Source organism: Seriola lalandi, unplaced genomic scaffold (genome assembly GCF_002814215.2).
Source record: "Seriola lalandi dorsalis isolate HSWRI2012SDOR001 ecotype SW California unplaced genomic scaffold, Sedor1 jcf7180002054276, whole genome shotgun sequence".
NCBI classification, from domain to species: Eukaryota; Metazoa; Chordata; class Actinopteri; order Carangiformes; family Carangidae; genus Seriola; species Seriola lalandi.
This window is the reverse complement of record NW_019524829.1, coordinates 186,915-211,689: the sequence shown is the minus strand read 5'-3', so window position 1 is coordinate 211,689 and position 24,775 is coordinate 186,915. Positions and strand designations below refer to the sequence as shown.

Here is a 24,775-nt window from a genome sequence, read left to right as displayed (position 1 = left end):
CTATTTGACTATTAGACCATCAGTATGATGTGTTTTCAACAAAATGTATGGTTTTCAGTCAGAGGAAATCAGATTCTGTCTAAAAAATCTTTATGGTCTGACCTGCTCACTTTGATCTGCATTAATGGTTTACCTCATTTTGAACAAACACTAAACGGCAGACATTACAGTTGTCATTAGGTAAAGGGAGCCTAAAAGGCGACCTGGGTAATCACACCCCAGGATATACCATCCTAAAACCTTAGATGGTGGATGCAAGGACACACCTTGTTACTGACAAGGCAGAGATGTGTTTTTGAAAACCATATATCTTATTTGAACCAAAAATATTAAATAGCAGGGTCTGGAACTGCTGAATAAGAAAATGTATTAAAGGGCAAGTGAAAATCACAACAATCAATAAAGGGACAAAACTATTTTATTACATGTAGGCCTATAGACTTTTAACAAGAGGCCTTAAATCTTAAGTTTATAAATGCTAAAATACCTAAAATGACAGTCCAACATAACATGTGAAGAGGCAGACTAACTGAGGAGTGCCCAGGGTTGCCACCACTTACCCACTTCAGGTGCAGCAAAACAAATCTCACAGCAAACATGATCCAATTGACACTTGTGTGCAAGTGCTCTTACATGCATGCATAAAGTGTGGGGACCTAACCCTAACCCTGACCCAGTTGACTGAATATAACAAACAAGCTAAATAAACCATGAGGCCAAACAAAGTATACAGGATCAAATGCATCAGGTGAATCACCTCTGTTGTGGGGGCATGAACAGGTCACTCTTGGTGGACAGGTCAACAATAGATGGAAAACATCTAAGGAAACCATACAGGCTTTAAAACACTCTGTGGTTTGGAAATGATAAATAAGTTCCTCTAACTTTTTTGCAGAATAATCAATGGGAGAGTTTCATAGTGATACCACCAGAAATAAAAATATATAAGCCAATGAGGCACACATTTATTTTTTTCTTAGAATTTTATTAATGAAAACAAATTACAGAATTATTTTATTTTAAATGGATTGTAATTCATCATTCACAAACCATTATGCAAATATAATTAGTATGGCTCCCTGGAAGAGGTTGTAATTACACTTTATACTTTACTTCATCATTATCTAGATACAGTATCTCTCCACCAGCAAAGATAAATCAGTACTTTTTGTTTCAGAACAACTACATGGCAATCAGATTTGTCACAAAATAGTCTTACATTTCTTAACTTGACTACCCCCTGAAAAATACCATCCAATCCTGTTACATGTGGTTTCCTTGTCGATATGAATAAACAATGCAATCCTATTGCAGCATATAGGTTGTTTATTTATAGTGTTTAAAGCTGCAAGAAAGTTTTATATGTGAAAGAATAATGAATAATTAAAATGTATTTAGGCCAGTCCAATGTGTGCAGAAAACATTTGTATATACTGCGCATAGTCAGAATCAATCTGGCAATGAATTCTGAACACCTCAGTAAACTAAAACAGCTTTAAAAATTGCATGATGCTGAATGTTGTGACTCTTCATTCATTCTTCTCTGTCCACAATGCCTCAGCAGTAGAGATGAATGTGAATGACCACTTCTGCTCCTCTTGAGACACTGTGGAAACAATAAAACAACATCACTGCCATCAGGTGTTGCCTGTTATTCCTCTGTTCCATTGTTTTTCAAAAAAAATTTAACACACATCAGTGAGCAATAATACTGCACTGGGTGACATGTTTTTCATCACAATGAACATGGGCACTGTAGTTTACTTGGAGTTAATCCTGCATACATTGTACTGTAAATATTAACTGTGTATTAATTGTCAAGTTTTCAAGTATTGACTCTCTCTGTTGATCATTCAAGACAGCATCACTCACAAGGTCGTCCAGCAGCTGCATATCACAGGATTTGACACCCTGTCCACAAACTCAGTCCTCACCCTGGCAAGCTGCTCATCTAGAGGAAGGAATGTGAAGCATGAACAGGTTATTCAGGGGAAGGTATAGATGACCTATTCTAACTTCTACTGGCACATCACAGACAAACCCACTCCACAGCCTGGTAATCCCCTACCTAGAGGAACCATTATGGAGTCAAAAAAACAAAAAGACAAATAAATGAATAAAGTACACTCTTTCACTTCACTTTTTAACATGATTTAAGGTTCTTAACATGAATTGAAAATACACTCCGCAGCCTATAGTATTTAAAGAAATAGATTACAAAATAGATGCCACAAATTTGACGTTTTTAAAGATAATGCTCAGTTTTTGTTAAGAGGTGTGTGTTTATTATTTTGAAATGTGTATCTAATATTCTGCTTGTAAAAAGGGTGGGCAACATGTTAGATATAATACAGTTTAGTCCAACACCACTACAAACCTCAATAATAAACATATAGTTAAATTAATAAATTAATAATTTGTGTTGTTGTGTAAAAGCTCAATTTGCATAGGAGCTTAACTTAGGCTATTGTGTGTATTCTGTTATCCAGCCATTGCTTCCAACTCTCTGCTTCTCTACTCGTACTTCTGGCATGAGCTAAAGCGAAGCATAATGCTGTTTGTGAAGTCTTCTACAAAATATGGACCTTCATCCAGACCTCAGCAGAATGCTTAACAATCAGATTGCGTTCCTTTAATGAGGTCTGGACTAAGATGGGTCCCCAGAAGAATTGTCATTTTATATTCTGAATAGATTGTTTCCGTTACTGTTATGTAGCTTAAAAAATAAAAACCAAAAAGCTATAGATCGCCTTTATGCCAGCTTGCAAAGTATTTTCTTTTTTTAGAAAACAACCCTCTTACCTGCCATTGCTCATAAACCCTGTGTTCACGTCAACTAACTCTAAAGTAAATTGTTTTGAACATAGGTTTTCAATAACATGATGAAATTAGGCGGTTCCTGTGTTGCCAGATTTGGCTGACATGGTAGCCCAAACAGAGCATAACCAGCCCAATGTTTAATTTTTATTTAGTCCATCCTATATATTATGATCTTAAATATCAGTATGCTTAATGGTTTTTAAAAGTCTTCACTTACATCACCTACATGAACAGATATAATCTTTTACAAGATACAATTTGCCCTGGATTCAGTGAGTCATGCTGTGGGCTATAAATTGATTCGTTTTTATTTATTTGTTTATATTTTGGAAAATTGAATACAACTAAATCTCTATTAGCAGTTCATTGTTTGCAAAGCACCCGTGAATGTACTGAGAAGTATCAATTAATAACTTTTATACTGAAGAAAACTTACAAACCCCATCATTCTCAGGGAAGTGCTACTGTTGTACGGAGCGCCTTCTACTTTCATTTGAGTGGGTTCATTGACGTGGATTTGCGATGGACGATGTACCTATTAATAATATCCTCGGAAAGTGTAAATCACACAAATCTAAAAGTATGTGTATCAGGTTTAGGTGTTCAATTTTGAGTTATGATTCCGACTAATAGTTTTAGCCAAAATCTCCTCTATGACCTGCGCATATAACTGCCACCGCTGCTACTGCAGCTGTTTATGGTGATGATAAGCAGCCAAACTACATAACTTCCTGTTGTTTATGGATCACCTGCATGCACCTGTCCTTTTCAGTTCACAGTATCCTCACCCCACATCTCTCCCTCTGGGCCTCCCTTACAGTCCCTTACTTCCGGAGAAAACTTCGAGAGTAGGCTATAACCTGATTTTTTATAAAGTGAAAAAGCGCCCGATCTGGCAACACCGGTTCCAGATGTTGGCAAGAGACTGGGTGGAGTCAAAGAGCTGCACTGCCTCATTTCTTCACCATGCACAACATGAGACAGGTACAATGTGGCAACACTAGTCGGCGCTAGACCATTTCACCTGATGTATAGCATACCAGAAAAGAAAACACATCAGCGAAGAAGAAACAACTGACAGACAAAATGGCTGGGGATAAAGCTAGCTGCCTGGCTAATGTAAACATCCACTAATAGTACACTGGAGCAGGAGCGACGATAACGTTACTCGATAGATTTGGCACTGCGAATGAGACTGTATGTTGACACAAAATCCATAACCAAGAGTATCTTCATTAACGTGGTGTTAATTTAGCTCGTTACCTAGCTTATCTTTGTAAATAGCTAAGGTAAATACTGGTAGCTAGCTGTAGATTAGCTTATTGATTTCGTGTTTTTAGGTGTGACAAAAACAATTTAACCATGTTTCAGAAATGCTAATGATACGTAATTGTAACCAAGGCACAAAGCTGTTATGAAAAGATACCAAGTTTCAAAGTTAGCGTTAATGCTCTGTCAGTTGACGTCTGTGAGAGTCAGCCACTGGCTATCAGCTAGCTATAGCTAACCAGTTGAGATTCTTTCCTTTCACCAGATGTAATTTATTACCTTCAGCAAAATAAATCCAACCAGAGCAGACAAGGACTTGATTCAATTCTTTGGATCGGTCTACATTAAATTGCTGTTTTAAACTACTGTTTTACCCCAATTAGCTGGTTAGTCTGATCAACGTTGTGTAATGAGATTTGGACTTGGAGCTCAGCAAGTTAACGCTGCAGAAACTTGTCAGCAATCTTGCATGCATTCAATGTAATAATGAGCACTGGGATTTGTTTTCTTTTTTTGTACGCACGACAATGCACGGTTTATGTCCTTGATTTGCAGTTCGTACTCACGGCTTTGTTTGTTTTTTTTAAGTTTTCGGTCTTCTGGTCCCCCCCAGCAGTCCTCCTGACTTTGGTGAAAAATGATGAGCCAGCGGCGTGGGATCCATCTGGACCAATCAGAGCTGCTTTGCAAGAAAGGATGTGGTTTTTATGGCAACACTGCTTGGCAGGGCCTGTGCTCGAAGTGCTGGCGAGAGGAAAATCAGCGAGAAAAGCAAAAACAGATTCAAGAAGACTGGGCACTTGCTGAGAAGTCTGTCTGTCTCTCTTTCTTGTGTCCTGTGTACAATCATTCGATAATGTGTTCATCTGTCCATCTGACAACTATTACACCTGTATTGTCTTTTCCTCCCAGGCTACAGAGAGAGGAAGAGGAAGCATATGCAAGCAGACATCAGAAGGCCCAATCACAGCCTACCATCACACCCTTCAGCAAGTTTGAAGAAAGGAAAACTAAGGAAAAGTCCAGCAAAGTTAACACAGTCACTAAGTTTTTTATTCCTTCCACAAAAACACCACCAAAAAAAGGTATAGTATATATGCAGATGTTAGAATGGTAGTTATTAAACATCTGTTCTTTATGATGTTTAAAGTTCCCATTACTGGTGAGAAATTAAGAGATATCTGTGTCATATATGTCATTCATTATTAATTTGACTCATTATCAGCTTGCTTTCATAGTATAAGTCATTCCTCATTTTTTATGGAACCCGTTTTGGGGACCTGTTTTACTGAAACATTAAGAAACAAAACCAGACCATGGTCTCCCAATCTCAAGTTCAATGATCTGTTTGTCTTTTCAGTTCAACCACTTCCCTCGATTTATAGCTTGATGCCTTCACACACTGCAGCACATAGCACAATACTAAAATGTTTGTGTTTGCAGCTTTGATTGAAATAACATTAAATGTCTTCCCCACCAGATGGTGCTCCTTTTGATACACAGTCCAGCCCAAGCCCGAGCTCCTCCACAAGCCGGCAGTCCTGCGTGGACAGCGACCACGCAACGCGAGAGTTCATTGATTTTCTCAAGCCTCTGAAGTCTGGCAGGGAGATCTTCAAACAGTGCCGGGCTTTCACTGAAAGCATGGTCTATAAGCGAGTGAGTATAGAAAGAGGCGATTGACTCTTTTCACACTGCCAGACAAGATTGCCTTTCTTTTGGAACTGAGAGGACACAGACACATGACTGCAGGGAGCAGCAATATCACATGCAGTTACAGAGCATACACGCAGACACAGGAGTGAAAATATCTAACAGATTCAAAGAGTGAGCTGCTAGCTGCTATGCTGACTGGTAAAATGGATCAGTTACATCCCCATGTTGGTGCTCCTGTAAGTGTTAGAGGTTCCATGTGGTACGCTTTGGTAGGTGATTGTGTGTATTTAAAATTTATTTTGGGGGTGTGCTCACTCTTGCAGCCCAGAGTGCAGCTCACTCTCAATAGAAGGTGTAGCCACAGTGTTTCTGATTTAACATCACTGCGCTGGGCAGGTGACAGGTGTGTTTACACTTTACTCTGAAAGACGTCACAACTCGGAAAAGTGGCAAAAATTAGCATGTTCAGCTGGGTGTCTTGTCAGTGCCAATTGGAGCTGGAGCCAATAAATACCCGTGACTACTGCACTGTCATTTGACCCAAGAGTGAATACCAATTGAACCCTTTCACATTTACAACAAAAGCCAGCCGTTAGTGCGTGTGAGAAGGTGTGTTACTAATTATGTTTTTCTGTGTTTTGGGTGAAATAAGCTTATAGGACCCATTTCATTTTTACCTATGCTGACAGTGTAGTGATAGCAACACTGATAGTTTTCATTTCAGTGTGCTGGCACTTCATGTCTGCTATCTATTACACTGTTTCATTAACGCCTTATCATCTGAACACTTCTCTCTTTCCAGTGTCCCAGTTACAGAATGAAATTAGCTTAAATGCTTCACTTCAAATGCAAAAAAATTAAGCAATAGTGCTTAACAGCAGCATTTATTTTTTGTAGTTTGTTTGACGTTAACTATTTGTGAATTTAAAATTGCTTAGTAATTGTTACATTTAATCAGATAACACGATCAATATCAAAACCAAAAACTCCATGTAACATTGTAATTTTTTAGAAATTAAATTAAATGTAATCTGAGATTAAATGTTTATTTCCATTCCCTTCATACAGGACATGGGTGCTGATGAGCTGTCAGAGTGTGTGCAAGACTTCTACCAGAACCTCTCAGAACGCCTCCAGACCCAGTTCAAAGGTACTGCTTAACTCTTTAACTATGTCTAACAGTTACAGCTGATTCGTCTTGCTTAACACTCAGGATTAATTAGCCATAAACAGTGAATATCATGAAGATACAGTGAATAATGTCTTTGTCCTATATATTATTGTTTTTTTTTTTGTTCTTATTAGGTTCGTCAGATCATGTAGAAAGCGTTATGGATGAAGTAGAGAAGTACATGATGACTCGTCTCTACAAGGAAGTCTTCTGTCCTGAGACCACGGATGATGAGAAGAAAGACCTGGCCATTCAGAAGAGAATCAGGTTTGCAGTTGTAATAATAATGCTTATATTTTCTATGCAAGTTGTCATTACTTTCTCTGCATTTTCTCTGAGCACAAGAAAACACAATTGCAGGTAAAATTATTATATCTGAGAGTTACTTACGGTAAATTGAAATTGTTACCGTATTCTGTTTCAGAGCCTTGCACTGGGTCACCATAGAGATGCTGTGTGTTCCTGTAGATGAGGAGATCCCTGAGGTTTCTGACAGTGTAGTCAAAGCCATCACAGGTAAGTCTCTTCAGGTTTATTCCAGAAGTCCATGGTAGGACATTACCTAATTATCTTAGTGGTAGAGATCTAGTAGGATTTTCAGCAGAACACTTTATCTCCTCAAATTTCTGTATCATACCAGATGTGATTGAAATGGATTCGAAGCGTGTGCCCAAGGACAAGCTGGCGTGTATCACTCGTTGCAGCAAGCACATCTTCAACGCCATCAAAGTCAGCAAGAAAGAAGCTGCGTCAGCAGATGACTTCCTTCCCACGCTCATCTACATTGTGTTGAAAGCAAACCCCCCGCGACTGCAATCCAACATCCAGTACATCACCCGCTTCTGTAACCCCAGCAGACTCATGACTGGAGAGGATGGTTACTACTTCACTAATTTGGTGAGGAGATGAGTACCTGCTTGTATTTATCTGGTTTATTAGTGTATGTATATATCTCCAAAACAGGTCTTTCTATTAGTTTTTTTTCCATTTCATTTTTATCAATGAGGGTAAGATGAATAACAAACACTATAACATACTGTGTGTTATGCAGTATAGCTTAATAGCACCACAAATAACACCTACTGAAGTGATCAAAAAGTTGCAGGACTGTTGTATTAGTCTGTAGTAGTTTTATTTCGGTGTACCTGATAAAAATGCATCTAAGTATATATAAAATAAACAATAGATGTCAGATGCTGGTATCAGTCCAGCTCATCTTGAAATCTTTCTCATACAAAAATTCATGTTAGAGGCAGCTGAGTTACAAATCAGACAGTTGTCCCAATAGACCATGATGCAATGTAGCCAGCCACAGTGTTGCTCCACTGTGTACTGTGGTAGCAAAGTAAGAAATTACAGATTGAGAAAAAGAAGTTACAGTTAAAAAAGTCAACTACAACCCTTGGTCTCAAATTACCTCCTGGTGAGTCAGTCAGTTGAAAATTCTTAAAATCTCCAAAACATTCAAGGCTTTAAGTGCTCTTGAACACAGTTAAATGCTATTTTATTTTGCCATTTTATGTCTTTATTAGAGAGATATAACAGATGACAGGAAATGAGGGGAGACAGATGTTCTACTCCTCAGCAATAAAGGTTCCCTGTCGGTCACCAACATAACAGTTTGGTTTTGGTGCCTCAGTAATATTTTACATTAAAGTTAATTTTTAAAAGTCTTAAAAACATTGCAGTTAGTTGTTCTGCTGTTCTTCTGGTGTCACCTGTCTTCTGATTGGTCAACACCTGCTTTTATTTTCATGTTTTTTTTTAATTCATCATGTTTACCACTCCAGTCTAAGTGAATCTGATGCCACAGACGAATTTTCATTTAATGACCCTCCACATCCCCTCTCCCCAGTGCTGTGCAGTGGCCTTCATTGAGAAGTTGGACGGTCAGTCTCTGAACCTGAGCTCTGAGGAGTTTGAGCTCTACATGTCGGGCCAGGCGTCCCCCCACTGGACACAGGCCAGTGGAGCTTCCTCCTGCTCCCCAGGCAGCGCAGCTCTCAGTCAGGTCCACGAAAGGCTGGACATGCTCACAGGGCTCGGGGAAAGACAGGAGCGCGTAATGGAGAAGGCTCGTCAACTGGAGAGCGACCTCATCGACTGGACAGACGAAGTGGAACAGAAGGTGCAGAGCGTCCTGGAGAGCTTTCCGCCAGAGACACAAAACCCTACCGCAACCACAGCTAGTGGGACATCTGCAGCACCATCAGCAATAGACTCTGATAACGTTGAGAATGAGCTATTGCCCCCACCACTGCAACCGCAAGTGTTTGCTGGTTGATATGAAAAGCTCTGCTCTGAAAAAAATCTAGAGGCTTTACTCCACCCTCCCCCTTTTCCATGCTGTTAAACTTGGCTGTTTGTATGCACATACAGCAGCTGTCTGATATGGATCCCATTTCCACTCCAGCCATCTCAATTCCATCCATTATCCTAGAGGCCCTGACAATAAACTGAAAAGTAATGGAAAAACTGATTTAAAAGAATAGTTTGGCATTTTGGGAAGTGCCCGTAATTTTAAAGTTAGAGTTAAAGGAGATGATTAATGCAACTCATATCTGTACGTTAGAAAGTCACAAAATCCACCTATCCACCTTGTGAAGCTCAACAGTCAACACATTATATCTTGTTTGTTTAGTTTGTAAAACAACACAAAAGTGTAAAAACAACAAGCTACTTCTCTTTGTACAGATTTGTGAGCTTTAGAAGAGCTAGTAGGTGAATTTTGTTGCCTGTGGACAGGGTTACCGTTAGATTCATTATGCTAAGCTAAGCTAAGCTAACCATCTCCTGGCCCCAGTTTCATTTTTAACAGACAGAAATGAGAGTGGCATCAATTTTCTGATGGAACTCTTGGCAAGCATTTCTCAAAATGGCAAACTATTCCTTTAACATCAGGGAACGTGAGGCAGAGGATAAGTATACTCCAAGTCTTTTGTCCTGGATCCGTGGCGAAGCCCTGATGTTCTGCATCTATTACAGTTTCAGTTCAGTTTCAGGATAAGCAGACTTGTACTGGCACCCTTGACGCAACCATGTGCTTTGGTGTTCCCAGGCTATTAATCCCCCTCCAGTGTGTTCTGACTGTTGCTTCCTCTAAGTGGGGTCTTCTGGAAAACCCTTCACAGAGTGTCGTCCAGGAGGCATCCTGATCAGATGCCCAGACCACTTCATTTGGCTGCTTTTAATTCAAAGTAGCCGACTGACTCCACTCCAAGCTTGTTGCAAATATCTAAGTCGGCCACCCTCAATGGCATTTCCAGTACCTCAGTACTTCTTCATCCTTGTTATTGTTGTTACATTTGTGCAAACAGGATAAATGGTTGGATGTGATTTTTAAACATGTTTCTGTCATTATTCACAACTTGTTAAGTGGAGGCTCAAATTGACTCAGAGAACCCTGCTGCCCAAGTGGCATTTAATAATATAACAGCACATAAAATATGTTTTTGGGAAATGAAATGAAAAAGTCTTAATGATGCAAACCTTAACTTCCCCTTACTAAAATATCCCTCCAGCCCATGCTCATGATTCCTGCTGTATTTACTGTGTATGTTACTAGCCTCTGGAGAAATTTCCAGAGAGAAAGACTATTCACGTGTGTGGCAGTTGTGCATGCGGGCAAGTGTGGGTGAGTGTGTGTTGCATGGACATGTTCCGTTAATGTCGATAAATCATAAAATCCTCCCGCTGTGTGTGTGGATATTGTAGTCTCGTTTTCATGCCAGACCTCTCACTCCAGCCATAAGCTGGATGTACAGTGATTTTATTTTTCTATAGAATGGCAGGTATCAATTCTTCTGGATGCAATAGGAGACATTAATCCTGTAATATTTACAGTAGTAATCTTGTTAAAGAAAATTGTTTGAAAACATGTTACATGAATTCTAATGGTTTAATAGTAAAATGTTCATCTTTTCATTTATCTTCTCAAGAGGGTGTCATAAGAATATCCCATCAATAAATAAAAATCAGTTTTAGGCGAATTATATTATTGTTTTGCTCTGTAAGAGCTGTTGGATGAACTAGGTAACACGGTGGCAAGGCTTCTATTTAATTTTAACGCTCTTAATTCAGAAGGATATTGAATGAAGGAAGTAATTGCTATATTCAGTTGAAAGGATAAAGGATTATTGGTGAAAACTGTGTTGGGGGCTTTTACCACACAGATGTTTTTCAACCAAGTCTTTGTATTTGGCAGTTGTATGTTTGGATAATGTTAAAGGGACATTTTTTCCCTTTGCCCATTAGCTAATATTTCCTTATGCTGCTAGAGCTGAATCTTTTGTAGTTCATATTTTTGCAATAGTGTAGTCAGTGTGCCATTGCTTTCCAATTTTAGTTTGAGAAAAAGCTTTTAATGCAAACAACAGCTTGAATAACTTCATTGCACTGTATGCAGAAGCCATTTATCAGGTATTTTAAAGTTTGAAACATCATGTTTGTAACCTTATAGGTTTGTCATTGTATTACATGGGAGAAAGTAACTTAATACTGTCTTTTATTTAAATGTAACTTATTGGGGCAGTATTAGTATATTTGCATCTATGGGTGTGTGATGATAATGAATAAAAATTGAAAATGCATGTGTGCTCGTGCAGTTCCTGTTAATGTTGGTTCACTTGACTGCCATGAATTTGCAAACTATGAATAAATGGAGTTAACACTGAGAATGTAACTATTTATACAATTCTGTATAAAATATATATCAAAAATACAAGCCTAATTACAACCATACTTTATTATTACCTAGAGGGGAAAATTAAATGTTAAAGCAGCACAGAACAATATTGAGAGATAGGAGACATATTTCAAATAAATAAATAACGGAAAAAGAATTTGAAAACTATGTATATATATTATACACCTTAGGCCATGTACAAGACTTGTGTTTGTGCAAAACTAAGCAGTGCATCTAGTACAACTCCAGTTGCCTTATGAGTCACAATACAAGTCACAATACTATCTAACTATAGTATGAATAAGGAAACGGTATATCTATAGTGTATGAGATATGCTTTAAATATAGTTAAATGTCGGACTGCTTGTTTTCTCTAGGTAACTGAGTTTATTCAAAAATAACCCCATCCCACTGTAGTGGGCCTTTAACTAATCATTTAATTTGTCATTTTTCTACACTGTAAATGTGGTTTGTTTTGGTTTTGGTTTGCTATTATCATTTATTATTTGTTCATCTATTTTGTCCTCTATCTTCTTCTGAATGAATGCAGATGCATTTCAGCTGATTAAGAATTCTCAGAGAGGATGTGCTACTTTCAGTTCTCCTTTGTTTTTTTATGGTAAGAAAGTTTCCGAGATTGATCAATTTGAAAAAAAATTGATAAACCTTAGAATGGCTTCAGGAAATTGAGAAAAACTGAAAAGGATATAACTTTTAAACATTTAAATCAGTGTGCCACAGCCAAACCAATACTACTGCAAAGATAACAAAAGATGATGATCCCTTGTTAGGTGATGCTGCCCTTTCCTTTGAAAAAGAAATCATCTCAGAAAAGAAAGGACATGGCAGCACTTTTTTAAAGGGGGGTGTCGGGTGAGGCATGTTGGAGCTCAGAAAAAACATATTTTCACTTCCCTCCTCAGTATAAATAAATGCACCCTGCTGGGTTTGTTTCCTACGAACAGAGCAATCACAATGGACACAGTCATTTTCCTCCTTGGTGAGTTTTCCTCAGTCCATTTGCAATATCTCAAACTTAATATTCTGATAAATTGTTGTCTGATAAAATTTGTCATTTATCCTCGATCCTTTTTTCTGTTTCAGTTCTTTCAACACTTGCGCAGCAGGTAGTATGTTTCGGTATGTACCAGATATTCTTATAATTAATCTCTAGAATAGAAAAACCTCACAAAAACATTGTATTTGTAAGCATATCACATATGTGTCAATAGAATCAGTATGTTAGATTAATGTTTCTGCTGAACTGAATTAAGGTGATTTTAAGTATTTGAGTTGAGACATTAATTAAATTAATTTAATTAAAACCGATTATTTAGATGCTTTTTAGATGATTTTCCCCAATAAACTTGTATTTGTCTCCATAGTTGAGACTGAGACCTCATACAGAGCTATAGTGGAGAAGGTGTCGGGGGACTCAAGGATCTTCTCTGGGGAAACTGTCCGGCTGAAATGTGTCATTCCTGATGTCTACATGTCCACCTGGAGTTACCTGTGGTACAGGGGGTCTGAACTTCTGCCGCAGACTGAGGAGTACTTTGTTCTGTGGAATGCTGGGGTTAAAGACGGTGGGAAATTTTATTGCAAGGGAGCGAGGGACACAGCGGTGGGAAACATATACACCCTTCAAAGTCTGCCTGTGGAGATCAGTGTGGATGGTAAGATCTTGTTTATTAACATCATTGACAATATCCTTGATTTGCATATCAGGTCCCCTTTTTTCCATAGTTCTGTGAACTTCCAAAACTGGTAAACTCTGTATGCCCTCAACTTCTTTTAAGCATCATATGGTGCTTCCTGGGCATTTTTTTTTAGGAAATTATTTTTTGTTATTTTGCATGTTTTTATCTTACAGCACATCTCAAGCATGTTGTTACTGACCTGTTTGAGTGTGGTGACTTTCTTCTCTGTCATCTTTGTTCAGGAGGGTTTGCTATCCTGCGAGTCCCACCTCATCCTGGCCTTGTTGGACAAACCTTAAAGGTCACATGTCACCTCCGACGCAACTTCCCAATTCATGAGGTGATTCTGTACAAAGATGGTGTAGAAATTATGAGACAATCCAGCCCACAATTTGACCTGATCAACTTGTCTCTCAACGACAATGGAATGTATTCTTGTCGGGCTTCCTGGGATGCAGACGGACAAACTCACTCAGCACTATCAGCGGATACTCCTGTGCAGATCTTAGGTGAGTATATATACTGGATTGCATATGTTGAGTTTGGTTACAGGTCATATGTAAAAAGAATAGTTAGAACAGGAAAGAAATTGTTTATTGGAAATATTCCAATGTGTCACTAATGTTTTTTCTCTTCTGTGGCTCTATCTCAGTGGTTCTGACACAGCCTGTTTTGGAGATTGATACCAACGAAGGCCTGACTCCAGGATATTTCACTCTCATCTGCAACACCCAATACAATGCCCACGCTCCAATACATTACTATTTCTACAGGAATGACAATCGACTAGGACCAGCAGCCTCTGAAAATAATAATCTGGTCAGACAGCTTCCAGGCCTGTACGAATGCAAGGCCAGGGTGCCTCTGTTGGGCGTCAGCATGCGGAGTGAGCCCAAAAGCTTTGAGCAGTGACAGATGATTAAAAGTAAATGTAACCTGCCATGTGTCCTTGACAAAAAATTTAAGCCCTAATCTTCCTCCTGAATTGTCTCCATCCCCTCTCCCATCCACTGTAGCCTCTGCTTTTAGTCAGCCTACTGAACTGAGTACCCAACCCTCAGATCCTCTGCTGAAGCCTTCACAGCCAACTCCAACCCCTCTGCTACCCCCAGTCCAGTCTATCGACTGGACTGCTACCCCTATCAGAGATAATTCTGCCTCTTTATCTCAGGAATCTGGAGTCTGGAGAATCTGGTGACATGCCCAAGGAGTCTGGTGACATGTCTGGGAATTCTCCAGAAACTGTCACATAATATCATACATTATAGACTGTAACAGAAATTAATGATCCTAAATCAGTGTAATAATGTGTGACTTTTATCTCTTTTTATATGATTGTGTAAAATAAATTTGAAAGATTACTAAGTTCTTCTATCTATCTATCTTCCACGCTTCATGATCTCATCTGTCGGAAACTAACTTGATCAGTAGTGTATGATATAATGACTAATGCCATATAGAAAATAAAGCATTCCATAAATGATGTGTTACTGGATTTTATTTTCACTCAACACTCTCTTTATACAACCCCATTGTACAGCAATACTGTTTGTATATTAGAAGTATTGATGTCATAACATGGCAATGGGTGTTACATTTTTTAATTGCAGGGGGATAAGGTAATTCTTGCCAGATTAACAAAAAGAATAAAAATACATTGAATATGGATCCCAGTGATATTCTCTGTATACTCAACACATTCGTGATACATATGTCACGTGTCTTCATTTTCAGTTCGTTACAGAGAGCCGTGGGGAAAGTGTAAGAACAAAAATTTGCGAAACAGACAAAAGAGGAACACAGGATGGAATGACAGGTTTAAGGAGCTTTTTGGGTCAAACAAGTGAGGCGAGGGTAACATGGGGCTATGGCGTTTAACTGAGAGCATAAATGAAGGTAGACTATCAATAAATATTTCAGAGTTATGGGTTTAAAGGAATAAAAGCGAAGTATGTTACACAGGAACAGGTTTAAAATTGAATTTAAAATTTAATTAAAGAAAATAAGAAAAAACATGCAAATGTCATGCTTACTGCTGATATATTTACTAACAAAGTTTTGGTCTACAAGAATATGGACAAGCATCACAACAGCTTCACAAAGATGACATCCAAGGTAAATTATCAAATGTTTATCACAAGTTAAAATATTACAATTTTATCATACACAGAGTAATTTTTTTTTTTTTTGACCATTCGATAGTTTGGGGTTATTATATGCTGTTGTACGGCTCTATGTAAAACATATATATATATATATATATATATATATATATATATATATATAATTTATATGTAAAGAACTGTTGTGATGCATGTTCACATACCTGATAAGGGTCGTGTGGATCAAAACATTGTAAATAAGTATACCAGCTGTAAACAAGAGCGTTTGGGTGTTTTCTCATTTTTATTCAGAGGGTAAAAAAAGAAGATACTAGTAAGATAATAATGCAATAAACATCATATCGATATTGCCAGTCCTCAAACAATCAGATGAGTGTACAGTTCAACTTTTGAGCAGTTCATAAGTAGTGAGTATAGAAGTGTAGCACCACCAGTATTTGGTCTCATGTCACGTTGGAACAGTACTGTAGAAGAAGAGTGTCAGTACCACTGGTGAGTATCAGGCCTTGTCTGAGTACAGCAGGAACCCAGAGAAGATACTGTCATCCTCACTGCTGGCATACGCCCCGTTCCAGTCTCTGAGAGTCTCCATCCACACCTGATCACCCACCGCCAGCCGCAGCACCACCAGAGTGGACGCTTGATCGATGTCTTGACCGTACAGAGAGTCCCGTGTCCTTACCCGCCGTGACCCGTTCACAACCAGTGTGGCTCGCAGGGGCTGATTGCGTACCGTGATGTGGAAAGAGAAGACATAAACCCCAGCATGGACACATGTGAAGCTGTTGGAAGTGGCATTGAAGTGGTTCTCTTCGTTGTAGAAGACTTTGTCAAAGCGGATTGGGAAGCCAGAGGGAGGGAAGGACTTTCTCGGAGAGATGCCCACACTGAAGGCCGAGCGTTTCTGGGGAACACCTGATCCTTTAGCTCCTTTGATTCCACGAACACCCCGCTCACCTCTCATTCCAGGGTAGCCTCTGTCCCCTTTTGACCCAGGCATCCCTCGTATGCCTTGTGGTCCCTGAGGCCCACTCACCCCTGGTTCTCCTTGTGATCCAGGAGGCCCTGGATCCCCTCGGACACCTACAGGACCTGGAGAACCATGCTTGCCATTCATTCCTGGAATGCCCATCCCTCCTGGGATGCCAGGAGACCCAGGATCCCCTCGCTCACCTTTCTGTCCTCTCTCCCCAAATGTACCGCACTCCCCCTTATCCCCCTTGTCTCCCTTAGGACCTTGCTCTACAGCCACTCCTGGAGGTCCAGCTGGCCCCTCTTTTCCTGGTTCTCCCTTCTCACCAGCAGTCCCATTCTGGCCAGGTTCCCCTTTCTCTCCACTATTACCTTTGACACCTTGCAGCCCTATTTGACCTTTCTCACCTTTTGAGCCAACATCACCTGCAAGGTATGGGACACTGTTTCAGAACTATTGAAGTATAGAAACAATACAAAAGAATTCAACAATCACCTGAACAAGTTTGACCTTTTTGTCCTGGTTTCCCTGGGACACCTGCTGTCCCAGCTGTCCCACTGTTTCCTCTGTCACCTTTATCCCCTAGGAAATTGACATAACAATATCCAACATAAGCAATCTGAATATTTTTTTATCTAGTGCTACAGGTGAAGGAGAATATATTTAATGGGCCTATGGGACTCCAGAGGCTTAAGGGGTCAGGGAACCTCAATCTCCAAGTCTTTGTTTGAAGTGACTGTTATGTATGTTTCTTGTCGAAAATTCACAGGGCTCAGTAAAACAGAAATAGTTGTTATCATGTTTCCCCTTTCTGGCCCCGATTCTTTGAAAAGTAACTTAGGTCAAGGCTGAGAAGCTATGTTTCACTTCCCTCTGTGGATGAAAGTTTCAAGCCTGTTACATTTCTAACCACACCCAGCATTCTTGCAGAGGTCAGAAGTGTAACAGTGTTGATTACAATTTGTTTCTTGCCAGTGTTTATATTTGTTATATTTCTATTCGTTTTACCTTACATACACATTGCACAGTGCACACTTCAGCTACAGAAAACATACATTAAAAACAGTAAAGCAATATAATAAAAGCAGGAAAATAGAACCTGCACCACAGCTTTCTCTTGATAGTTTCCTGTAAAACCTTTACCACGTTTTAGTTCCCAGGTGCCATTATCTCATCACAGACCTATGCCCATGTCTCTATGCTGTATTCTGCATTCTTGCAATGTACTATGAAGATAAATTATTCTGTAATAAACAATTATAAATTTGTATTTAACCATATTATACTCACCCTTGTCTCCTCTTAACCCCATGGGACCACTCACACCTGGTGGTCCTGGTAAACCAGCTGCCCCTGCAAGCCCTCTGTCACCTGGTGGCCCTAGATAAGCAAACATAAGAGAAGTTCAAAAGACTGAAAACAGAACAACATTTTCTATGTTGGAATTTATGAGTGAGTCGTGTACCCGCTAGGCCTCTGTCTCCCTTTGGCCCCCTGGGGCCTCTCTCAGGTGGACAGCACTCACAGAAGTTGAAATAACACTCATTGTAATCCAAGGTGTAGTTCTCATGACCAACACCAGGGGGCTCAGTGCTCTCAGTGTAGTGCTGAGGAAAGATGTGACTTGGATAGCTGCTCCTCTCTGTGGTGGGCAGTGGGTGGGGCTCCACAGGATTTGCGCTGGCCACTGCCTTGAGAGTCTTGGGCATACTGGTGGTCACAGGACTGTGCACTGTGATATGAGGAATGGGCTTCTTGGTGTACTGGTACTTTGGCTTTTGTGTAGTCTTAGATTCAGCGCAGGACACCACAGTGAGTGCCACCACAACTACAGCCACAAGGGTTGACTGACAGGAGATAATCCTCATGGTTGACTGGGATCTGAGAACAGATGAGTCTATACAAGACACCTTTCCTCTGTTGTTCTGCACCAATTTCATTTTCCATCTACTTTTGGATTAAAGACAAGAGGTTACGAAAAAGAGCACATACTGATTAGCAGTTCACTGTTGCAAATCATATCACAAAGTACTGATGAGTGGTGAAATTTCTGCTCTAATTATTTCCATCTATTATTTCCATGCATGTTTACTATGTCCACTTTTGATTGCATTTGCTTGCTTCTCCGTTTCCACCTAGATCTTTCCTAGATCCTTTCTTTCCCAATTTCAAGTAGGAGCCACATTTTTCTCAGTGACCCAGTAGGTCTGCTTGTCCACTCAAGTAGTTTGTCAGTGAATTCAGCAGTTTGAGTGTTTAACTAGAATGAAAGCCTGCAGCTCCTTGGTCACAATATCAAATGATTGAAGTTTAGTAATCTATATTACATTTACACATAAACCAAATGTTTTCGTAGGTTACTTGTCATGCTGATATACAACGATCTGAGAATATGCATCTAGCAAACTTGATAAGACTCACCCAGTTGTGCATAAGTAGTATGGTCATTTATCCTCTCTAGCGGTGTCTTGGAAGCACCACCAGGAGCTCCAGGTCTCTCTGATATCTCTGCCAGGCTTGGGCGAAAGAACATCTCCACCAATGAGGGTGTGTGTTGGAAGCACAGGGGGAGGTCTGAAATCCAACTATGGCAGGCTGGAGCTGACCCAAGGAGAACCACTGTGCTGTGGCCCTTTCTCTGTACCTCTGTTGTGTAGAAAGGTGCTTTTGTGACACGGGATACAGCGCCCGCCAGGAGCACTCCGTCGCTGTGAGCTAGGTGAGGAGCAAAGGCTGTGGGGCAATGGGTCACCTGATATGTGAGGCATTCCTCCAACATCCAACCAACTACCCAGGCTCTTACGGTAGGACAAAGCTAAGCAAAGAGGGTTCTGTAACAGAGGCCAGGGCACTACAACAGCCTTTCTTCAAGTGCAAGTTTGCACAGCTTTCTACATGTAGCTGCAAGCAGGAAGGTGCAAACCATTTTTATTTTAGGTCTTTTACTGTATAGTCCCACGCAAAACCTTGCAAGTTGACTTAGATGACAATATCTGCATAACTTTGAAATGACTTACTGCAAGATCTACAAACTGGCACATAGCACAGGGAGCTCAGTATTTATAATCTACTGGTACTTGGTGAACATCCAGAAGAAAGCTTTAGCCTAAAGAGCACTGATAATCTCCTCATTCAACAGTTGCTAAACCTGAGATGTTTGTCAAAGGAACCAATTTATCTCCCTTAAATCAGTGCAGTTGCAATGCTTGCCTGGTCACAGTGACCGACTTACTGCACATGAGCCCCACAGACTGCTGGCAGATACATTTTCTAACTATGATTCAAACTGTGTGGCTGGACAATGATTCATTCTTAAGGTGTAACGAGAGAGCATCAGGTTTTCGTAGAAAAGTGATTTTCTGCGAGCTGTCTGATCGAAACTCTCGACTTGCCAGTGACAATGGATGTTTGAGCAGTGGACATGCCTCAGTTGTCAAAGACCTCATGTGCTCAGAGAGATCTATGACCAGCAATGAGTGAGCAGGAAGAAGGGAAATGAACTTGGGAAACAGAGAGGGGTGATGGTGGAATGAGGAAAGGGCCGCCAAATAGGAGAAGACAGTGTTTATGTAGGATATTTTTATCTTCTCACATACACTTTTCTTTATCTCCTCCCCTCCATTTAGTTGCTCTTCTTCTTCTCCCTCCTTCCCAGCAGCTCAGGTGAAGTGTCCCTGACTTGCCCCTCCATAGAAGACAAACAGATGGAGTGTAAGATATGCAGCTGAGTCCTGAGAGAGAGGTTCCTTTGGGGTTCTCCATACCCGACCTCAACCCCATCGTATCTCGGCTCCATTCAGACCACACACAACAGCAGCGGTCAGCTTACGGTGCCCAGCTGGTCACAGAGGACCCAGGCGCCGCTCACCTGTCCATTCATTTAACACTGGCACCGGTCTTGCCCTCAGCCTCCATCCACACGCACTATAGAGCAAGGGATAAGGAAGAGTTAACTTACTCAGCGGGCGCAGCCGAGCAGAGAGAGGACCAAAGATGACTTGGGTGGATGGAGGTGTATTGCCTTACATTAACCCTATTCATGTAAAGGAGATCTTGAAGCTGCAGTGAATGTGTATAGAGTGAGTTAGAGGGGGTGAGAGTGAGACAATAAGACAGAGACTCGTTTAGTAACTAACACAGCAACCAGCCAGTGTCTGTATCTGTGCTCACGCGTACCAATAAGGCCATGGACTGTTTTTTGTTCTTTACTGTGGGATCTTATCAAAGAAAATCTAGATCCTGCAGAATTAGCTGCTAATGACTTTGGCAAAAGATCTGCTGGCAGTGAAGACACATCTCATGTAGTGAGACAGAGTACAAAAACACTTTCTACTTCTCCTGTAACACTCTCTCTGACAAGCCTCTCTGATGTTAGGGATTGGTTTTTCTAATGCACTCAAAGCTGGTTGTGCAAACACGATGCCCTTTTCCACAAAAGGAAATGAGTTTGCTTGAGGACAAATACATGTATTTACATTTACTGGTAGTTGGTAGTTCAAAAGTGATCCGTTGGTGTGATTTTTTCCATTCTATGAGATATCATTTGGTGTTGTTAATATGTGGACACTTGGGTTAATTTTGTATTTATTGAAAAACTGTTAAGTGTGATCTATTCGTACTTAATTGTTGATTGAGTTCCACCTTAGCTTACTTTGACATTTTGCATTTAAAGGGAATTTGTGGGATTTATCTTTCTTATACTGACAAAGGCATTAGCTTAAATAAATAGTGCAACATTTTGAGAGATTGTGAGATATAGGGAAATCATAATAATGACTTAAGGTTCCACTTTTGTGAATTAAGAGATGACTGCTCCAGGTCTAAAATGGTTTAGTACATAACCCCTCCATACAACTACTTTTTTTTTTCTTTTTCTTTCTTTCTTTCTACAGATTAAACAGATGAGATACAGTATCATGTAAAGTTTAAGAGGTCCTGGTAGGTGGATTTTTTTCCCTTTAGGCACAGCCAGGCAAACTATTTCCCCTGTTTTCAAGTTTTCATGCTAAGCTAAGCTAAGCTAAGCTAACCAACTGCTGGCTGTAACCTTATATTTAACAGAGAGGCACCAGTTGTATCGATCATTCTCGTCTAACTCTGTGTCAAACTATTGTTTTAAAGAACAACCTAACACCAGCTGAAAACCTTGCTTTTGATTTCCACCAGTATTTTAACTTCTCACTCTGCTGCAGTGATGTAGGAGATTTCTCAGTGTTATACTGCGAGATCACTGTTTCTAATGTGTGGTTATAGGTGCAACAAAGCAGATTTCTGACACAAAGCAAAGGTGGAGTAGACAACAATCACTCGATTTCACCTTGGGGTTAAGTTACTTTTTGAATACAACATGAAAAACGAATTCACTACAAGCAGAAAGCACTGTGTGGCTCAACATTAACAGGTGACTGACTGCTGGCAAGGCAGCTCAGTTTTGTGGTTGAATAGAGGAAATGACAGAAGAGAAGTCAAAGCATGCAAGTATCTGCAGAAGTCTATAAAACAAAACCAGGGTTCTGCCATCTCCTTGTGTGCTTTGGTCAAGAGTTGTGTCTCCAGAGCTGAATAGATGGATACCCCCCTCTCCTTCTTCCAACTCTTTAATTTACCACCCAGCAGCAGCCTCAGTGTATCTTTGCCACTTTATACCTAACAAACGTCCTATACCTAGTGCACCTACTTCCCTCATATGCTCATAAATCAACAAACACCCCCCTAAAAGCAACATAGAATAAAGAGCAATCTTGCCTTCACCTTCACACTCAACTCCTTAACTGATTATTTGCACAATTCCCTCCCAAGAGGTCAGGTGTAGCACACCTAACAAAATCCATGACCCTGTGAACATCAGACAGGTTTGATTATCATTATTATTATTAAAAAATAAATTACAAAGCTCTGTCTCGCGCCCCTCCTTGTGCTCCCACCATTCCTTCAAACTAGCATATAAACAATAATGAAATGTCCCTCTGTCCAACGACTACACAGCCCTATAAACCACAGCGTGAACCTGACAGTCTTGATTATTAATACTAAGCTGCCTTCTTTGTGAGATTCAGAGACTTGTGATGATTTTCCCTTTTGAAAGAAAACAGATAGTCATCTGCACTACAAGATTATTTCTCTGCTTGACCGCTTGGTGGCAGACTTGTATCTTCTGTTCAAGCACAAGGATCTTCATAGGTACAGACCTTGAATTTTTTTGTGTAATTGTTTAGAAATATGTGAGAAATATATATCAGCTCATATTATGTCTTACTTGAACCATTACATTTTACAATATCCAGATGGTAATGATGGTGTTCTCATAAGTTTATTTAGGAGCACAAATTCATGTGTCCTTATTATATCCCCAAATCTGACTGTGAGGCAATGGGAGCGAAACATGTTTTCATATGTATGGAAAGTCCATTGATCATGTCAGCGTTTGGCTCCAGGTGAGGGTTCACACCTTGCTGGACTCAGGTTTTTATCAGGCCAGCCACTCCTACGCTCATATTGACTGATTCATAACTCAGATATAAAGTGGAGCATAAGTCTCAACAAAGAATGGCAAGTATTGCATAATCATTCTCCGCACAAACCTTGTCTGATTGTACAGGGATAAGTCTAGAGAGAGATGAATTATAATTTATCCTCGAGCCATAATGATGTGATCCTGTATCTGATCTCTGCTGTGGATGTGATTATATTCCCCAAGCGAGTTACCACATGGGCCATCGTGTTTTATCTATATTATGCTTATATTTTACTCAGTGGGGCAAACACTAACAATTTTTAAATTTTTGTTTTTCTCAGTTTGTGAATTCAAAATGAGCAATTCAACAATACAGAAGCAAAATACACAAGTATTCCTGGATTTTGGTTTAATTGGAAAATTGCTTTAAATATCTATAAATATTGTCTACTTGAGAATTTTGTTGGAAACTACATTTTCTTATCATTACAGGGGAAAATAAAGTTAAGAGTGTTTACCCAATTCCAACCACCCCAAGTGTATGACACAGACAGACAGACAGACAGACAGACAGACAGACAGACAGACAGACAGACAGACAGACAGACAGACAGACAGACAGACAGACAGACAGACAGACAGACAGACACACACACACGGATCCCTCAAAACAAGCCTATTAAATGACTTTATAATACATTATTATACTAAAACTAACCAATTGTTGCACAGTTAAGTTTCACCATAGAGTCATGCAGTGAACTGGAAAACATTGAGATTTGTAGGTGATCATAATTACCTTTAAAAGGCTGTCCTGTGACATCTACGAGTTCTGTGTACTGCGATTATGAATATGATGTATATTAACATACCCAACACACGTTTCATGTATGTCTGAACATTTGGCCTTTAAATGTGGTGGACTAACAATGGGATTATAAACATTAAGTGCACGTGTAAATGCATGAGGAAATCTGTATGAATAAGAACAGCATTTTCTACAAACAAACTGTACTCATATGTACAGACACTTCTATCAAACAGGAACCAACTAGATGAATAAAAAAAAAAAAAGATAGAAATGCAATTTAAAGACTATGTAGAAGGTGTGTGTGTGTGTGTCTCCATATGTGCCTATTGTTCTACATGTCTGTCAGGAGGTTATTACCATGGAGACATTCATTGTATTGTCACACACTTAGTTACTCAGTAGGATAATAGAGCTGAACAATAACACCAATTACTGGAGGCTGTTTGGTTGTAGAACTAAAGCGTGTGTGTGTGTGTGAGAGAGAGAGAGAGAGAGACACTGAGGTTTAAGCCAAACTGGAAGGTGTTATCAAATGTTGGCAATGATATTAATATTTGAACACTTTCTGGGGTTTCCTTGTAAACTGAAACCTGGCGGTGGTGGCAGTGCAGTGCAGGGGTGCACAAGTGCATTAGTCTTGATGTCATGTACCTCTCTGTCTGTGGACCCAACAGTTGCTAGGAGTTCCTCTCAGTTTTATTTGGAGAAACGGTCATAGGCCACATGCAAACACAACAGAAACAATACACCACCTCTGAGTGACTTGAGAGCCTCAGAGTCTGCAGATAACTTTGTTTACACCTCGTCATTATGGAGATAACCTCTGACTTCTTCCTTCATGGGATACAAATTAACATGGTAAGTGTAAACAGAAGACACTTCTTCAAAGACCTGACGCAAACCTAAAAAAAAAGAAAAAAGACTTGCACTACATAGGATGTCATGAAAAAATGTAGTATGAAAGAAAGAAAGGAAGTTAAGGAAAGCAAATAAGGTAAGAGAAGGAAAAGAAAGGAATGGAAAGATGATGGGAAAGAAAAAATAAATCAAAGAAAGTTGCAAAGTGAGGAAGTGAGGTAAAGGAAAGGATGAGAAAAGAAAGGTGAATCAGAAG

General features: G+C 39.8%; 3 protein-coding genes and 1 long non-coding RNA gene across 5 annotated transcripts; 2 read left to right on the top strand and 2 right to left on the bottom strand.

The window, feature by feature from the left end:
* Positions 1–1,300: 1,300 nt before the first annotated feature.
* On the bottom strand, positions 1,301–4,784 carry LOC111654389 (uncharacterized). Its single transcript, XR_002760740.2, has 3 exons — positions 4,656–4,784; positions 1,873–1,951; positions 1,301–1,606 (listed from the first exon to the last, which is right to left on the bottom strand). It is a non-coding gene; the product is annotated as an uncharacterized LOC111654389 (long non-coding RNA).
* On the top strand, positions 4,727–11,505 carry rabgef1l (RAB guanine nucleotide exchange factor (GEF) 1, like). Of its 2 annotated transcripts, XM_023405367.2 has the most exons (8): positions 4,727–4,899; positions 5,002–5,174; positions 5,570–5,748; positions 6,814–6,895; positions 7,051–7,183; positions 7,341–7,432; positions 7,557–7,813; positions 8,772–11,505. In XM_023405367.2, exons 1-8 carry the CDS (start codon positions 4,727–4,729, stop codon positions 9,198–9,200), a joined length of 1,518 nt encoding a protein of 505 aa, XP_023261135.1. In that variant the 3' UTR covers positions 9,201–11,505. The 2 variants fall into 2 exon arrangements, with proteins under 2 accessions (XP_023261135.1, XP_087029844.1); XM_087173718.1 differs by having other exon boundaries at positions 4,727–5,174.
* Positions 11,506–12,492: 987 nt separating this feature from the next.
* Positions 12,493–14,783, top strand: LOC111654383 (Fc receptor-like protein 5). Its single transcript, XM_023405362.2, has 5 exons — positions 12,493–12,600; positions 12,705–12,740; positions 12,986–13,276; positions 13,543–13,809; positions 13,953–14,783. Exons 1-5 carry the CDS (start codon positions 12,576–12,578, stop codon positions 14,210–14,212), a joined length of 879 nt encoding a protein of 292 aa, XP_023261130.1. The 5' UTR covers positions 12,493–12,575; the 3' UTR covers positions 14,213–14,783.
* otol1b (otolin 1b) lies at positions 14,783–20,999 on the bottom strand. The gene is made up of 4 exons (XM_023405361.2): positions 17,862–20,999; positions 17,687–17,776; positions 16,907–16,978; positions 14,783–16,821 (listed from the first exon to the last, which is right to left on the bottom strand). Exons 1-4 carry the CDS (start codon positions 18,334–18,336, stop codon positions 15,923–15,925), a joined length of 1,536 nt encoding a protein of 511 aa, XP_023261129.1. The 5' UTR covers positions 18,337–20,999; the 3' UTR covers positions 14,783–15,922.
* Positions 21,000–24,775: the final 3,776 nt, after the last annotated feature.

Excerpts from the sequence above, each read along its gene's own strand:
- rabgef1l (XM_087173718.1), top strand. The coding sequence starts at position 4,727 with ATGATGAGCCAGCGGCGTGGGATCCATCTGGACCAATCAGAGCTGCTT. Across the intron at positions 5,175-5,569 it reads AAAAACACCACCAAAAAAAG|ATGGTGCTCCTTTTGATACA; the intron begins GTATAGTATATA and ends CTTCCCCACCAG. Across the intron at positions 7,433-7,556 it reads TGTAGTCAAAGCCATCACAG|ATGTGATTGAAATGGATTCG; the intron begins GTAAGTCTCTTC and ends GTATCATACCAG.
- LOC111654383 (XM_023405362.2), top strand. The coding sequence starts at position 12,576 with ATGGACACAGTCATTTTCCTCCTTG. Across the intron at positions 12,741-12,985 it reads GCAGCAGGTAGTATGTTTCG|TTGAGACTGAGACCTCATAC; the intron begins GTATGTACCAGA and ends TTGTCTCCATAG. Across the intron at positions 13,277-13,542 it reads TGTGGAGATCAGTGTGGATG|GAGGGTTTGCTATCCTGCGA; the intron begins GTAAGATCTTGT and ends ATCTTTGTTCAG.
- otol1b (XM_023405361.2), bottom strand. The coding sequence starts at position 18,336 with ATGAAATTGGTGCAGAACAACAGAGGAAAGGTGTCTTGTATAGACTCA. Across the intron at positions 17,777-17,861 it reads GGGAGACAGAGGCCTAGCGG|GGCCACCAGGTGACAGAGGG; the intron begins GTACACGACTCA and ends TTGCTTATCTAG. Across the intron at positions 16,979-17,686 it reads GGGGTTAAGAGGAGACAAGG|GGGATAAAGGTGACAGAGGA; the intron begins GTGAGTATAATA and ends TCAATTTCCTAG.